General features: G+C 33.5%; 1 protein-coding gene across 2 annotated transcripts in view; it reads left to right on the forward strand.

Moving 5' to 3' along the window:
• Positions 1-17,785, forward strand: part of LOC118198758 (synaptogenesis protein syg-2-like) — a 249,006-nt gene that overhangs the window by 197,017 nt on the left and 34,204 nt on the right. For both annotated transcript variants that reach the window (XM_085823263.1, XM_085823268.1), the window contains exons 4-5: positions 4,212-4,434; positions 10,375-10,511. In XM_085823263.1, the coding sequence (XP_085679389.1) occupies positions 4,212-4,434; positions 10,375-10,511 (360 nt within the window). The remainder of the gene's footprint in view (positions 1-4,211; positions 4,435-10,374; positions 10,512-17,785) is intronic.

The following is a 17,785-nucleotide window of genomic DNA, read 5'->3' on the forward strand; positions in this document are numbered from 1 at the left end:
TCAAGTACAATCAGGAGAAGATTAACAGATGTTGGAGTGAGAGGTAGAATTCCACGAAAAAAGCCTTATCTTAATTTTCAGCAACGAAAAGAAAGACTACAATGGGCAAAGGAACACATTAATTGGATAGAGATCAGTGGTCACAAGTTATATGGAGTAATGAAACTAAGATATCATTATTCGGTAGTGATGGGCGAAAATATGTAAGACGTAGAATAGGAGAAGAGCTACATTCTGACTGCATTCAAGCAACTGTGAAGAACCCAGTTAGTGTTATGATTTCGCCATGCATGTCAGCAGATGGTATTGGTCGCCTTCATGTCATCGATGGGACACTGAATGCCAAAAAATACATTGACACTATTCTAGAACCAAAACTTCTACCTTCCATCAGAGATCTCTTTCCCAACAATGCTTCGTTTATTTTTCAGCAGGATTCTGCTCCTTGCCACACGGCCAAAATATCGAAAGAGTGGTTTCGTACAAAGAGCATTAAATTGTTGTCATGGCCAGGAAACAGTCCTGACCTCAATCTTATCGAAAACTCACTGCAATCATCACTATCTAATATATATCGATAACTATTATCGTTTAACTTTTTTTTGTATTGCAAATAATTGAATTTTTGTGTTTTGTATTGGATTCAGTAATAAATTCTCCTTAAAATGATATATACAAGTTTGCATTTTGTGAAACGTAACGTTTTCTATAAGCATACAAAGTTCAAAAACATAAAAATTTCCAAAAGTGTCCACAATTTTAGCCACCACTGTATAGACATATATTTATATACGCTAGGTGCGGCCGGTTGCAACCAAAATACGAGGTGCATATCTACATATTATAGCAGTCCTACATAGAAAATTTCAACGTTCTGAGACTACTCGTTTTTGAGTCATGAGAGATCATACGTACGTATAAACGCCACGAAAAATTCTCTTCAGAATTCATTTTAAAGCAGTTTTATAATTTTTTTGGGGGAAAAGAGTTTTTTATTCTGTCCTTACTTACAGATGTCACGCAAAAACATCGTTCAATGGCATTCGATAGCGGTCAAAATGGATATTTTCATTGAAATATGACGCCTGAAACCTTTCGCGATTACAATACTTCCATTTTACTTCGTGCAAGGAAGTAAAAACACTGCATCAAACAAAATAACTTATATTTATAATGCCTTTTAATGGACCCCTCGTTTCGGACTTTTTTTAAATGGTCTAATAATGATTTAAGAACTTATAGGGATTTACATATTTATTTTAACTAACAAGTTAAGCTTTCCTTCATTTCCTTAATTGTCCTTGCCGGAATATTTAAATTTGGTACCGCACATGAAGAAATTCAAATTGTACCTTGAGAAGAAAAGGTTTAAATACTAAATTCTAGAAGGGAAAGTTAGAGAGTGTAGGCATGCTCTGTACTTATGTAGCGTGAGCTTCTGGTTCTGTTTTTATTGCTGGCTAACGTGGTATAACAGCTATTACGTTGCTGCCCCTATATTTCGACGCGGTTTTTACGTAGGTAGGTAGGTAGGTAGGTTACGGAGGACTGGAACGCCTGATGTCTAACAGAGGTAAACAGGCATGTGTTCCACGCCCTTCTCTAACTACAGCAAAAGTTTCCTGGAGCCACACGAGGCTGCACCAGGAGATTATTGAGGTTGTCAAAGGGAAGTACATGGCCTTACAAGGGCATTAGTAGGATTGTGTTACAGATTGAAGAGGCAGGCTGCGGTGTTACAGATAATAGGTAGTTAAACTAAAAATACTTGTATAATAAGACTTACATATAAAAAGACATAAAAACACATACGCAAACAATACACAAAACACAATGCGTAAAATGCATAAACAGAGAGCACTTAAAACAGATACATACACTTAGTCACTTAAGGCGCAAAAAGACAAATGGAGTACATGAAGACACATGAAAGGTGGAGCACAAGGTTAGTGTAGGGCAGTTCTGTTCTATATAAATACAGGTACATCTTGAATGATGAATGATGAGTTCATGAATACTCATGTGTGCAGAAGAGTGCAGTTAGATTGGAAGGCGTTAATTATTGTAGGGTCGCTATAAAAAAACACTGATAAAAAAGCCCAAGGATGTTGTAGCACTTGGACAGTGCCCCAGCAATGAGTGCACCGTGAGGCACATAAGCGTTCACTAACACTGCATAAGAAGATGCCTGTTCACATGCTGTTGAAGGGATTGCACATATATCATTAAGGAGGCATAACACATCTCACTAAGGAGATGTCATGTATTTGCGAATTGTTAGTATTGCCACTTTAGATTGGTGGGCACGGGAGCTTAAACACACAGTTGTGGTGAAGCCCAGATATTGTAAAATCCACTAGGACTAGTCTTAGAGCTTATCGTCAGTACACCAGAGCGTCGTTTTAGCACGGTAGACAAAAGTCTGTGCCCAATGCCGCGATAGTACTCATGATGCTGGAGATTGAATTAATCGCTCCTTTATGCGTTATAAGAAACCGGTGATAGGCGTTCCTATTATTTGTAGGTAGCGGGAGATGGTGTACAGCCGTCAAAGGACATTCAAATACGTCATGGTTTGGTGACCCTTCTAATCCACATGCACAGATATCGGTAGTTGAGATGCCGTGGCGATTGTAATAGCTTGGAAAAAGGCCGTGACCCATGATAAAGTAGGTGAGAGGTGCTACGGCAAAGAGTCGGTCGGTGGAAACTTTCAGGAGGTGGGTGAAAGTCCGTCTGCCTGTCTCGCATTCGGTCCACTCACGTTGCCATTGGTGCATTCCTTCCTCTGTGGTTCCTATACGTATTTCAGCTATCACAGCAGAAGATAAACAAGTAGATATTACAAACTTAAAAGATTTAGTTTCCCTTTGACTACATGGAGCAATTTTTTTGCATATGTTTCAGCGCCATTTGATCAGCTGTTTTTACAAGAAGGAGTGGGAAAACAAACAAAAAAGAATTTTACACTTCCTATTCCATATTAAGAAGTAAATTTTAAATCTCCATAATTTACTGGAATTTCTTGAGACACATTTAAAGTAGTGAAATTGCGGAACACATATGTCCCAGCCCCCTGGAAAAGGTTAAGTATGAAACGGTATGTTTTGATCATATAGCAGATGCTCTTTTCTGGTTTACTTATTCTTAAGAAACTAAATAATACAGTAAATGTTTTCTGAATTTATGTAAGCAATTTCGTTCTTAACTTGTAAAAAAGAAACATATAACTACGAGTAGAAGCTTTATTATTCAAATTGCATTTTTCTGCATCATCTAGTCTTCTGAACTCTGCAGTTTTAAATTCAAACTGTAAATCAGAACAATTTACGAAAACAATTCTTTGTTTCTCTAAAGCAGGGAAAGCTATATACTGTTCTAGGAAAATAAGTGTTTTTATGTCAATACAAAAGAATCTGAATATCAAATTCTATATGATAATAAGCTCATATCGATCATTCAAGATGATTAAAAGGTTGAAAGAAATGTTAAGCATTCTTGTGCATTTTTACGTGTAATATCTGTCGTTACGTTGATGTAACATCAGATATTAAAGCACGTAGAGACATTAGGTTTTCTTGAAGCAGAAGACGAAAATATGTCAGTACCGTCGTCAGGATTCGAACCCCATACCTCCAAATTGCTAGTCGGACGTCTATCCAATTACACCACAAACGCATGCGGCAAGGAGGGAAAAATTACCATCTAAGCCTTCAAACATGTCAAGAAACAACTATAAAGGGTTTTGATAGTTTGGGAAATTGTCATGCAATTAATTCAACTTTTATGCCCAAAAAGAATTCGTAACATGAGTAATGTAAAAGACTACTTTCTTTCAAAATTAAGCTTTTTTATCGATAGCTAAAATGTAGAATTAATCAAGCTACAATTTTCGTTAAAGTTATCTTAGATTTTAAAATTATTTTCAAGAAACAAATGTCGTTACTGTCCAGAAGGGCCCTATAGATTGCGTGTTTCCAATTTGGAATGTATTTTACTTATCTGTTCAACTATCTCAGTTTTTACCGGTTCGAAATGAGATACATCCCTACATGTTCGGATAGTTGGTGTTCTACCGCATTTAAATTTGCGTTTTTCTATATAACGCTTACCTCAAAGATAATTTTTATTCATTTGCTTGAAATAAAACACCAAAGCATTTATTGCTATAATCGAAATATCTTGAATTATACTTTCTGACTTTCCTATAGGCTGATCCTGCCATCGAAAGACCATATCCTATCGAAGATCACCAGAATGGCTTACAGACATCTTCTATTGGTCTTCTTTTCGTTGTGAAGCAGACCGACCTTTACCAAGGAGCTATTACTCTCCGTTGTACAGCCACAGTGTCACAGACATACTCAACCACAAGTGAGGAGTTAATTGTAGGGGACGGATTCTTGGAAATATCCTCGCCTTCAAATCCATTTAGTAAGTAGGAATATGTCAAGTGAACGTATTTTTATTCCTCTGGTAATTTTAATAAAATTCCTTGCAAATTTCACAGACTCTTCCACGCAAAATTACTTAAAAAATATATATGATGTCCTTTGCTTTCCTTGCGGCAGTTTATTTAAAAATAATACATAATAGTAGCTTTATTATGTATAAGAAATATAAAAAGTTATAAAACTTGAAGGCTTATAAAGGAATCTTTAACTTCAGCTTCCAATCTATCCTTACCTTCAGCTTCTAATCTATCCTTACCTTCAGCCTTTAAGAAAATTACGTTTTAGTTTTCTTGCTTCATCAATAGATAGCACCAGTAGATTAACTCCTGTCCAGCAATTCTTATCTTATCTTATCTCGTTCATTTGCACTTTGGCAGCTGGGGTTGATGATTCGGTAAAAACATTGAAACTGGTCCTGTGAAAATTTGGAAATATAACGCTGATTTTTGTTGTCTGACTTCTAAATTAATGTGCTTATAAAGCAAGTTTTAATGTTACTAAAACGTTTCAACCGGTGATGAAATATCTACTTTGTAAAAAATTCTTCACAAATTTTAGGTTTCTGCAGCTAATATTAATTACTATCCAAATAGCATATACAATATTATAGGGCTGTTGTCATTACAACCTTTTGGCTAACCATTGATTTAGCTAAGTTGGGAAGGAACACGCCACAAATTAAATCAAATCCAGTATTAATTATTCTGCCAACAACAGAAGCCGTAAAACTAATTTAATTACTATGCAATCTTTATAAAGTTTAGTCTCTTTAACTATCATAAATTGTAACCGGATTTAGACTGACAGAGAATTATCGCTAAGTCTAAAAGTTAATGGCAGAGTCTTAAGAAGGTTTAAGCAACCTTTTTATTAAATCAGATATAGACGACCCGTTGACTTCTGAATTAGACGACCCGTGCTTATTATAATTCAGCCAACTATTTATGGCGATGTAAAGTAACAGTAAGGTGAAATTTGAAATAAGCTAGTAGTCAAAGACTATATAATTCAATTTAGCCCGTCATAAACCTAACCGGAGTACATAATCAAAGTAACGTGGCTTGGAGAGGCAGAATACGCTGAATTAAACTTCCGAAACCTTCTTTTAAATACTAACTCTTTCTCCCTCTATTTACATTCTTGGGGGGCGGGAAGAAGAAGTTACAGTAAAAATGCAAAAACATAAAATAACAAGTTAGTGAAAAATAATATTTATAACCTACACCTTACCTATGACAATAAGGACTTCACAGATGATTTTTATTTTCAGATAACTGATCACCTTATGCTTTCTTTTATAAATGAGTTTATTAAGTTTTCTCCATTGCTAGATAAGATATAAATTACATAAAATTCTCTCAAAACTAAAACGTCATTTAGGTTTTTATACTATAACCCGATAAGCTTGAAGCTTCTATATATAGCTGATAAGCTATATATAGAAATTATAAAATAAAAATTAGACAAAATTAACAAGAGAACACATGATGAACTTTTAAAAGAATGTCTTCTTTCTTTAAGTTTTGCCTCAGACGGATTGTAATTCCAGAAAAGAAAGGGAAAAAATTCTAAAATAAAGGATGCATAGAACGATTTCATAAAAAAATATGACAATAAAAAGTAATTTTTGGTAAATAAAAATATCGTGTTTAAAAGGATTCTTCATGAACATTACGTTAATGTAAGAAAGTAATTGCATGTTATCATACCTATACCTTGAATAATTTTGGGGCAAATTTGCTTTTTGCATCAAATTTTATTTTATTCTAGTGATAGAATAATGGACAATGTTGAAGCACAAGTTTGTTCTACCACTGTGTAATTTATCCATCCATTTTGATATATCTGAACTATATTTTGAAGATTTTTTTTTAAATCCTTGTGCACCACATAGTATTACACAGTGCTTACAGAGGTAAGTAAAAAAAAAAAAAAAAAAAAAAAAAAAAAAAAAAAAAACCGCTCATCTTTACCTTTTTGGTATATTCAATTTATGATCGCAAAAAGATGAAAGTATAAAAAGAGCACCAGAAAAAATATCTTATGCATGCAAATCGTAGAGTTTCGCATACATGCGCATTTTCTCAATTTTAATCGCCCCATCCTTCTCCCTAGACAGGTAGACCTCCTATGCTTTTCCTTATTCAAATAGCCTAACCTCAGTTTTAATCGTTGGTTTTAAAAGATAAATTTATTTAGGAATCCATGTTTCAGAAAAACAAAGTTATTCAACGTTCATTTTAATAACCTTCAAAACCCTTCTAGTCGTGAATTTTTTTTTTCTGGTTTCACAGTGCATTTTTAACTTCTTAGAAGTATTCTAACGCTTTTGCGCTCCGAGAGTGAGATGCTTTAAATTCTTTCCAAGCAAACTCATACGAATATTTAAAAAATCTGTTGTGTACATAGTATGATTTTCCTTGCACGGAATATTAAGTTATAGGCACTTTTTGCTGCATTTCATTTGAACTTATTTACTCGATTTTCATTACAGATATAGTTATCATTCTATTAATTCCATTCTCACTTCGCGGCAAGGCAAAAATACATAAAATTTCAAAAAACCTATATAAAAAATCGAAAAATATAGAAAAATATAAAGCACCAAATACAGTTAAAACTATTTTTACAATTAAAATTAGTGTTTCTACGCAAAAACAAGCAGTTCGGCCAGCGGACAAGAAGGCAGATTTTTCGGGGTACAAAACTAAAAGTTTACTTTCTGTCCCATTCGGCAAAAAAGACACTGAAGGTGCAGAAAGACTTAATTCCCTATTGTGCTAAGTTTCAAATGTAAACAAATAAGGCTGCTCTGGTAAAAACATTAGTCTTAGTCGCACTTAAACAGCTTTTACATTGTTGATAATTCTACAACTATTGCATGCAGATTAATTAAAGGCATAAAAACCTTAATCGGAAGATAAGAATAGCATAATTCAATCATTTTTAAAGCAATCAAATGCACAGTTTACCAACATATAAGAGTAAAAAAAAAAAAAACTGGGCTCTCTGAGCCGAGTAACAAAGGGGAAATATATAGATTTTTATACTTTTAGTGCTGCTCATTGCAACCAAAAAGAGAGGTGCACAACTGCATGTTATAGCAGTCCTATATACAAAATTTCAACGTTTTGAGGCTGCTCGATTTTGAGTTATGCGAGATAAATACATACGTACGCACAGACGCCACGGGGAAAAATCTCTTTTCAATCCATTTTAAATCAGTTTTATATTTCTTTTGGGGGAAAAGAGTCCTTTATTCAGTTCTTACGTACAAATGTCACGCATAAACATCGTTAAATTGCATTCGACAGCGGCGAAAATGGATATTTGCGTTGAATTATGATGTCTGAAATTTTTCTTGATTTCAATACTTCCTTTACTTTGTACAAGGAAAAAGTTTTCATAGCTGTTATTTCTATACGCTAATTTAAATGATTAAACAGTTATAACATTTCACAATTGTTCTCATACTGCCCATTTGTTGTTTTGTTTCCATATTAAAATTTTATACCAAAAATAAATAAATAAATAAAAATTTTTAAAGAAGAAAATCTGATATGCTTCAGATTTTAAATTACGTCCAAAGGGGCATTTTTTAACATTTTTTATGTTACCTTTATTTATTAAACATAATGTTCTTCGCACTTAAACTTCAAAATTCAGTTCAAGAGCAATATCGCAAAATAGTTTTAAATTGAGCATATCTTTAGAATTTCCTATACTGAGTCTCGTGCCCTGGAGATATTTTTTTTTTTTTTTTCTGTACAACGTTGCCTTGGCTCGCTTTGAAATCCTTGAGTTTGTTAATAAAAAATTCGTTAAAGTTTTACAAAATAGGAAATCGATAATAAAACATTCCAAATTTCAAATTTGGTCTTCCACATGCCCATATTCGCAGTAGGATTACATCATTCAAAACTCGATGGCTCATGTACCGTTGTTTTATCACAGTGCCAGAAATATACATACATTTATGCAGATTTTTCGTTATTTAATTTCTTCAAATATAATGCAGGAATCTAACATTTGGTGGCAACAGTTTAAAAAGTGAAATGGACATTTATAGTGAACCAACCCAAAATCGCAAAACGAAAACAAAAGTCCTTCAGGGACGAAGCCTCTTTGGACTAATAAAAATTTAATACAAATTTTTTAAATGCCCATAATGTTCTACAAAGGTATTATAAAATACAGATTTTTAGCCGATTTTAAGACTCTTTCTAAGAATAATAAAATTACCACGGTAGAAATAATAAATTCAACAAATAAGGCACTATGAAAGTACGAGTAAGAATGTCATTTACAATGTTATAAAAATGTGATCAGACATTTAGTTTCTGAAAAAATATCAAAAATGTTAAACGTATTAAACTGACATTAAAAAATACGGTTGTCTTTTATTCAGTCCTTTTTTATGCTAAATATCTTTTCCAAAAATAAAATACTGTTTTCAATATTTAATAGAAAAATATAATTTTAGACGATTAAAATACGATTTTAGAAATATGTTTATTTATTCTGTCAAATAACTGTAAAACAATGTTTTTGAAAATGTATGTACTTGGGTTGAAAATGCATTTACTTTGTAGTATTTACTTGGTTTTTTATTGGTTTCTGATCTAATTTTTGCTCCTCTCATCTTGTACTACTGATTTCATTTTCTGATTTAAAGAAACATTTTATTCTCGAATTTTATGTTTCATTTTTTGTCAAATATGTTTAACAGTCTTTAAATCTGTACGTTTAAGAGGTGTTTTAAGAATTTCAGTGTTACTTAACATATCTCAGCCTTACATTCGTAATAAATGCTCAAATTCATTATTTTGATGTAGTTTAGAATCAGTTTAAAGGTTAAATTTATTTACTAATAATTTCAAATTTCATTTTAAAATATCAGTATGTGTACTGATTCCTCATGCCATCACAATTAAGATTACGGTTCACAGGGCGATGTAATATAGCCCCATATCATAACTCACTCTTTTAATTAAGTATTGAATTTTAATTTCAGTCTTCACCATATTAGATAAAAACTGCCCATGCTAAAGTCACTTCCGAGAACTTGTTCCAGAAATTAGAATTCTTATTTCTGGTAGAACTGAAGGCAACTGAAGTTTCTGTTGTTTCACTGACGCAGAATTTTTCTTTTCATGCAGCCATAATACCCAGAGGATCAGATTACTATTTTAATCCTTTCTTCGTAGGCAAATACTTATGCGTACCACTGGTGGTACGCAAGAGAAAAATAGGTGGTACGCAAAGAAGCAAAGTATTTTTAACTTTTAAATACAAAAATTAAAACCCAAACATCCTAAATGAGTTTCTTCTCTAACGCTCATAAATTTATGCGATCTGAGCTTTGTTCAAGAGTGGTGGTGGTAGTACTTTGTAGTGTTAATCAAAAATGGGTTAAAATTTTACAAAATATGAGATCTATAATAAAGCATTTCAAATTTCAAATTTGGTCTTTCACATGCCAATATTCGTAGCAGGATTACGTCATTCAAAATTCTATGGCTTTATGTACCGTTGTTTTTTGTCACAATGCGAGAAATACACATACATTTATGCAGATTTTTCATTATTTAATTTCTTTAAATATAACACAGAGCAATAATACTTTGTGGCAACAGTTTAAAAAGTGATTCGCCGTTTGTAGTGAATTGACGCAAAATCGCAAAACGAAAACAATAGTCCTTCAGGGACAAATCCTTTTGGAATTAATATATATATATATATATATATATATGTTATTCAAATTATTTTATATTATTATTTTTAAACTGAAAGCCGAAACACATCCATCAACAAATTTAAATGTAGTTCTTAGTGCATATTTCCTAATTTTTGGTATTTCGATTAAATTTTTACACGCGCTGCGGTTTTATACAGTTGGGGATGTTCTTTTATTATGCAGCTGTAATTGCACGGGATGGTCCTGTGATTACTGGAGCGAAAACGCATTACAGTGTGGGAGATATACTGGACGTTAATTGCTCTTCTGCCAAGTCTAATCCGACGCCAGAACTCCAGTGGTTTCTCAATGACAAAGAGGTAATTATTCTACTTTTAGTATTCTATTATTGGAATTTTTCTCAAGAAATTGTCTTTTATAAATGATGCACTTTCCTGTATGAATGTTTCAGAGAATGTTACTTAGTGTCAATAGGGTATCGTAAAGTCAACAGTCAGAGACACATGACTGCATTTATGAACGTACATATATAAAAAAAATTAAGTTTGTAATATTATTATTGTTATCTAAAATAAAAATTTGAATTTTTGGTTTAACTTGTCCTTTCCTTTTCCTTCGCTCTAGAGAAATTAAACGATGATTCTATAATAAAGAACTCTTTAATAAGTAATTCATTTAAGTAAAATAAATGAATAACCAGTATTTTGGTTAATAAAATTAATTTTATAATCCCGTACCAGAAAGTTTAAATTTGGTCTCAAATCTAATGAAGAAATATTTTGTAATTTAAAGACTTTCTTTCTTTCTTTTCGCCAACAGAAGAGCGGCGTTAGCATCGGCCAACGAAACCCACTTTTATAGTTATTTGTAGCAGAATGTGTGGGATGTGAATGCTTATAAATGAGCATATAATCTAACTGTCAATCTAATTGTAAACGACTGTAGAGAATTGTGACAAATTTATAACAATTAATCGTCGAAAGGTCGGATGAGCAAATAAAAGAGAAGTAAATAAGTAAATGAAAGAATTAAAAAGAAAATCTGAAAGGTTTCAGATTTTAAATTACGTAAAAAGGGGCGTTTTTTTAATCATTTTCTCTTTTACGTTTATTTATTAAATATCACGTTCTTCGCACTTAAACCATAAAATTCAAGAGCAATATCGCAAAATAGTTTTGAACATATCTTTAGAATTTTCGACACAAATTCTCGCGCCCTGGTGAGAAAAATATTTTTTCCGTACAACGTTGCCATTGCTCACTTTGAAATTCTTGAGTTTGTTAATCAAAAATTCGTTAAAGTTTTACAAAATAGGAAATCGATAATAAAACAAATTTCAAATTTCAAATTTGGTCTTCTACATGCCCATAATCGCAGTAGGATTACGTCATTCAAAATTCGATAGCTGTATGTACCGTTGTTTTATCACAATGCGAGAAATATACATACATTTATACAAATTTTTCATTATTTAATTTTTTCAAATATAATGCAGGACTCTAACATTTGGTGGCAACAGTTGGAAAAGTGAAACGGACATTTATAGTGATACAACGCAAAATCGCAAGACGAAAACAATAGTCCTTCAGGGACAAAGCCCCTTTGGACTAATAAAATAAATTTAAAAAAAAATAAGTCTGAAAACTTTCCGATTTTATATTACGCTTAAAGGGGCGCTTTTTAATGTTTTGCGTGTTACCTTTATTTATTAAACATCATGTTCTTCGCACTTACACCATAAAATTTAATTCAACGGCAATATCATAAATTATTTAAAAGAACATATCTTTAGAGTTTCCGATACACAGTCTCGCGCGCCAGAGATAAAAAAAGTTTTTCCCCCGTACAGTATTGCCATTGCTCGCTTTGAAATCGTTGAGTTTATTAATCAAAAACTCATAAATGCTTTACAAAATATGAAATAGATAATAAAACAAATTCCAAATTCCAAATTTGATCTTCCAGGTGCCTATATTCGAGTGGAGACTTCCGTTATTCAAAATTTGATGGCTCTAGGTACCGTTGTTTTATCACAATGCGAGAAACATGCATACATTTATACAGATTCTTTAGTATTTAATTTCTTTAAATATAACAGAGGACTCTAATATTTGGTGGCAACAATTTAAAAAGTGATTCACCGTTTATAGTGGATCAACGCAAAATGCCAAAACGAAATTAATAGCCTTTCTGGGCAATTGCCCTTTTGGGCTAATAAATGAATTACATAAAATGAATAAACGTATACATAAAACAATGCAGTTACATAAAAATACAGTAGAGAGGTTGTGTCCTACTGCTAGTAACTAAACAAGATGTAATTAAAACAAACAGAGGAAGTGAGTGAATAAGGCAGAGTAGTGATTACATTATAAAATGACAGATAACACTCAGACGCTGTACTTACAATGATACAAACAGATGAATCAAGTGGGTATCTTATGGAAACATAATAAAAGCAGAAGGACTAAATTTAAAAATATGTATATACAACATAATTCGATTTCACAACAGGGAAAGATACTGAAAAGTCAGAAACCCCAATCGCAATTATAAAAATCTTTCAGATGGTGATCAATTATGACATGATGCAAACAAGAAAACAGAGAACTGCAAAAACTACAGGTGCCAGGGATTTTTGTAGGAAATAATTTAATCTAGAATGTATGTTGGGAATAGAACTGGTTATGTCTAGACATTCTGCTATAAATTTGAGAGAAACAGCATTTTGGTGCACTTTCTGCCTGTGTTATTACATTTGCATTAGACAGACTTGTAGAGATGAGGTTTGGCAGTGTTTGGGCAACTGTAGAAATAGTGGTCGGGGTCTCCGACCATTCCCCAAACACGAACCAATGCAAGTGGCTAATAAGCCGAACCGATGCAAGTAACTAATAAATGGACCATGGCCGGTTAAATGCTAAATGAAGTGAAAAAAGCTACTAGTTAGGTGTTTTCTAATTTTCGGAAATAGTTTGTGTGCACTTCTTTCTGTTGTTTCTGTGTCCCAAAAGCGCTGCAATTATTTCACGAGTTCTTCATTTAGTAAATGCCTTCTGTTCCGAGCCTGGAAATGTTACGTTTAGTATGCTTGCTTGAAGCTCAGTGGCGACTTTTTTCTCGATGATGCCCACGTTTTCGTTTCCAGTGATTCCTGTATTAGCTGAAACCCACTGACTGAATAGCATGCCAATGAGTTACTTTAGATCTTTCTTACGAGAATATTTCTCTTCCGTTGCTCATGATGGCTTGCAAACCAGAAGTAGAATCTGGTAAACGCTACCGTAGGAATTATTAAATGATGAGAAATCTTTCCCTGCAAGACCAAGTTCCTGATGTTGCGTTTCTTCGCCTAGGACGTTACCATTCTTTCACCATCCATAATACAGTACCCAGTATCCGCCATTTGCTCTTCTTTAGAGCTGACAGTAAATACTGCCCTGCCGTCCAGTTGAAGAGCTTCATATGATGTTTGTATGAAATTTGGCGGGATGGCATGGAAGACTGAGTAAAGTCTGCTCATAGTCCATGAAAGCAAATGAGATATTCCATGTTGTGGCGTCTTTTTCAATCCTAATACGCGAACTAGAGTACTTTTGTATTGTCAAGTGCACTGGTGGAATTCCTGCAAGTGTGTTATGTACGTTTGTGGATGGTATTCGGTATCTCTGACGATGCTTAGAAGAAATGGTCTTTCAGCGAAGTCTAACATTTTACGGATATTTACGCTACACACTGAAGCACCATGGTGTGCAATACTCTCCGCTACAATGAGATACCAAACCTTCAACATCCGCGAGGATACTTCCCTGGTAGGCACAGCTGTCCTCAATATCAATCTAGAGATTCTGTGCAGTTTACTTTTGAGATCTTTAAAGTAGGGAATGCATCGTAGTTTACCATCCACAATGTCCCCCAGATACTTAAGTTACTTTACCTTGTAGACTGACGCATGGAGTTGGGTCGTTCCTTTTACCAGAGTATATTAGCTTACCTTTTGTTTTGGCGTGTTATATGACCAAGTTTGTATTCTTTGGCCAGGTTAGAAATTGTCTAATGTTGATTATGAGCTGCTTTCGCAAGCGTGGCGGGAGTGTCCTCTGGCAATTAACAGGAAGTCGTCAGAGTGAGCGAGAATCTCAATGCTGTGGTCTTTGTCAAGCAGTGAAAGTGCTGAGTTGGTGACCAAGTTCCAGAGCAGATAATTTAATAACTGTTAAAAATCTGATATTCAAAAATACTTTGATAGGAAAAAACATAAATTAGAAATATTCTTCAAAGACTCATTGTTGAGCATCTTGCAAGCTATTATTCTGTATCACAACGCATGGCGAATGCATGGCGTTAAAGTATATTTTATTAATTGCAATGAATGTTTATGTGGTTTGAATGTTTATGAAATTTTCATTTATCTATATTATACATCTCATGTATTAGCTATAACCTCAATTGTACTGATTAAAAATATTATAGAAAAATAAAATTTAAATTTAAATTGTTAAGAACTACATACATTAGTTTTAAGTCACTCCGTTTTGTTTAGCAATGTACTGCTTTAATTTGAAATGTAAATTACAGATTTTGTTGAACTACGAATCGCAGCACCTTTGAGAACTGGAAGTTTTCCCAGTTGCATATATGGTAGCTGAAAGATCTAGTACTGTAATGTAACATAAATAAAAATAAAAAATGAAAGATTAATAGGTCTGTAAGTAATTCCAGATTCAATATTAGTTTCTCCAGCATTTACAGGAATTTACTAAAATATTACCCTCCAAAAATCAGAAAAATAGTTTTTTTAATGTTATCTGGTTTCCGCAGTCGCTAAAGTTTTCTTATTTGGAATGAGGGGCTATTGCAATTTAAGTTAGAATTTTTATTTACATATTTTTCTCACATATATCTCTCTCATACACACGTACATATATTATATGGATTTAAGATCATACAATATTATATATATATATATATATATATATATATATATAGAATTTGACTTAATTCACAGCATGAGAGCACGAAGTAATATTTAAATGGTTTATTTAATATAAAGAAATAAAAGTAATTAAGAAAAGTATATAAAGATGAAGTTAACGGTATGCAGGATTAACATAATGATGCACCAACAGTCCTTTTATAAACTCTTGAAGACGTGTGAGCCGTCTGCTCACGTCTGCCCTCCACTCTCGACCAGGTCTCAGCGCTGCCTGGGATGATTCTTACTGCGCTGGGCTGTGATGCTATACTGATGACGTCATAACGGGCAATTCTCATTCAGCATTGGACGGTATGATTTTCCACAGCTTCGGCCAGACTGAAGAGGCATCGTCCTCGATGTCTGTTGAATGGACATCACTATCATGTACCTGCAAAGCTAATAAAAAAAAAATAAAAATAATAAAAAAAAAGAGTATCAGGTCCTTAGGTTTTGACCTGATACAAGCATTAAATCAATTTGACCATGGCTTCATATGGTCAGCCGCAGTAGATGTCAAATTTGGTCCTTCATGGCATCCTACTTTCTCGACTTCATATCTATCATTTGATCGAACAGCTATGATTTTATACGGTCCATGAAACTTAGGTCGTAGTTTCAAACCAGTCCCATATTGAGTTCTCTGAATGGCTACCAAGTCGCCAATCTTGTACAGTTTCGGTTTCTTACGTTTCTTGTTGAATTGTTTACGGTTCTCTTCTTGTATCTTCAAAATGTTGTTTTTCGCATCTTCTCTCATTTCATCACGTTCTTGTATCAATTGTTTTAGATATTCTTCATTCAATATCTCACTAATTCTCAAATCTTCTTTATTCTTCATTTTCGTGCCTATGAGAAGCTCAAACGGTGAATATTTCGTACTTCTCGTAGTTGTACTGTTGATTATCCTCTGGACATCTGAAACATACTTAAACCATTTCGTTGAATCTTCATGTGATAATTTTGACAAAACAGGAATCAAAATTCTATGAATTCGCTCAATTTGTCCGTTACCTCTTGGAATACCGGTAGTAATTTTGACATGTTCTATTCCTTCTTCAGTACAATACGCTGAAAATTCTTTCGATGTAAAGGCACTACCTCGATCTGAAATGATTCTGGCTGGATTTCCAAATACAGTCTGTTGTTGCTTCAATTTTGAAATAACTTCTTGCGTAGTTGGTGATTTCACTGGAGAGAACCAAGTAAATTTCGTAAAAGCGTCGACCAGAGTCAGAATGTGTTGGTATCTCTTGTTCGTTGATGGAAGAGGTCCAATAAAGTCGATATGATACGTACTCAAGGGAACGTTTTCTTTCGGTACAGGATGAAGAAATCCTTCTGCTTTTCCTTGCTTCTTGTTGTACAGTATACATTCTATACAGTTAGCAATTACTTTTTCAACTTTGCATTTCAGTCTGGGAATATAGAATTCTTGCTCTACAGGATTCACAGCTTTATCTACAGCAAAGTGACCTTTTTTATGTACCTTCTGTATGATTTCGTTCTGTAAGGATTCTGGCACTACTAGAAGATCTTTACCATTTTCAAATTTGTACAAAATATCATTTCTCACGAAGAATCCATTTTCTTCTCCCTTCTCAACTAAATTCTTGATTAACTTCATATGTTCATCTTCATTCTGTTGTTGTACTAACCGAATCTTCTCAGTTACATCGGATGTGTATGATGTTAAAATTAGAGCATTTCTACTTAAAGCATCAGCATGTTTCATTTGGCTTCCTGAACGATGTACAATTTCGTAATCGAATTCTTCAATAAACATTGCCCATCTCGCAATTTTAGGAGTTAAATCTTTCTTATCTAAAGTTTTCTGAAAAGCGCTACAATCAGTTACAATTTTGAATTTAGTCCCTAACAAATAGTTTCGAAATTTCTTCAGAGCTTCTATTACTGCAAGGGCTTCTAATTCGTAACTACAGAGTTTCTCTTGCTGCGGTGAAGTCTTCTTACTCATATACTGGATTGGGTGATAATTACCATCATCAGACAATTGGAGTAATACCGCACCAAAGCCTTGACTACTAGCATCAGTATGGAGTTCTAATGGATATCCTTGCCTAAATATGTGTAGAACAGGTGCCTGAGAGAGAATTTCTTTTAGTCTGCAAAATGCTTCCTGTTGTTCGGAATCGAACTTAAAACCAATACGTTTTCTAAGCAAGTCGCTAAGAGGTTTAGCTATTTTAGCATACTGAGGAATGAATTTACGAAAATATCCCGTTAGTCCTAAAAAGCTTTGTAGTTGTTTACAGTTACGCAGTTGTGGAAAGTTTCGAACAGCAACAGTTTTGGAAGGCGATGGTCGAATAGTTCCGTTTTCAATTACATGTCCCAAAAATTCAATTTTACGTTTTAAGAATTGGCACTTTTTGAAATTTAGTTGTAATCCATACTCCGAAGCAGTTTTGAGTACTCTTTCTAATTTGTCTAAACATTCAACTTCATCATTAGCCGGTATGACTATATCATCCATATAAATAATTAGTACACCTTCATTTAACAAGTCACGAAATACTGAATAAATATACCTTTGAAAAACATTTGGACTAATACATAAACCAAAAGAAGCTTTAAGAAATTCGTAGATACCATTATGTGTTACAAAAGCGGTATATTTGGTGCAATTTTCGTCTA

This window comes from Stegodyphus dumicola, chromosome 1 (assembly GCF_044657685.1).
Source record: "Stegodyphus dumicola isolate Sdum_Otavi_A_Nest chromosome 1, ASM4465768v1".
NCBI lineage: Eukaryota > Metazoa > Arthropoda > Arachnida > Araneae > Eresidae > Stegodyphus > Stegodyphus dumicola.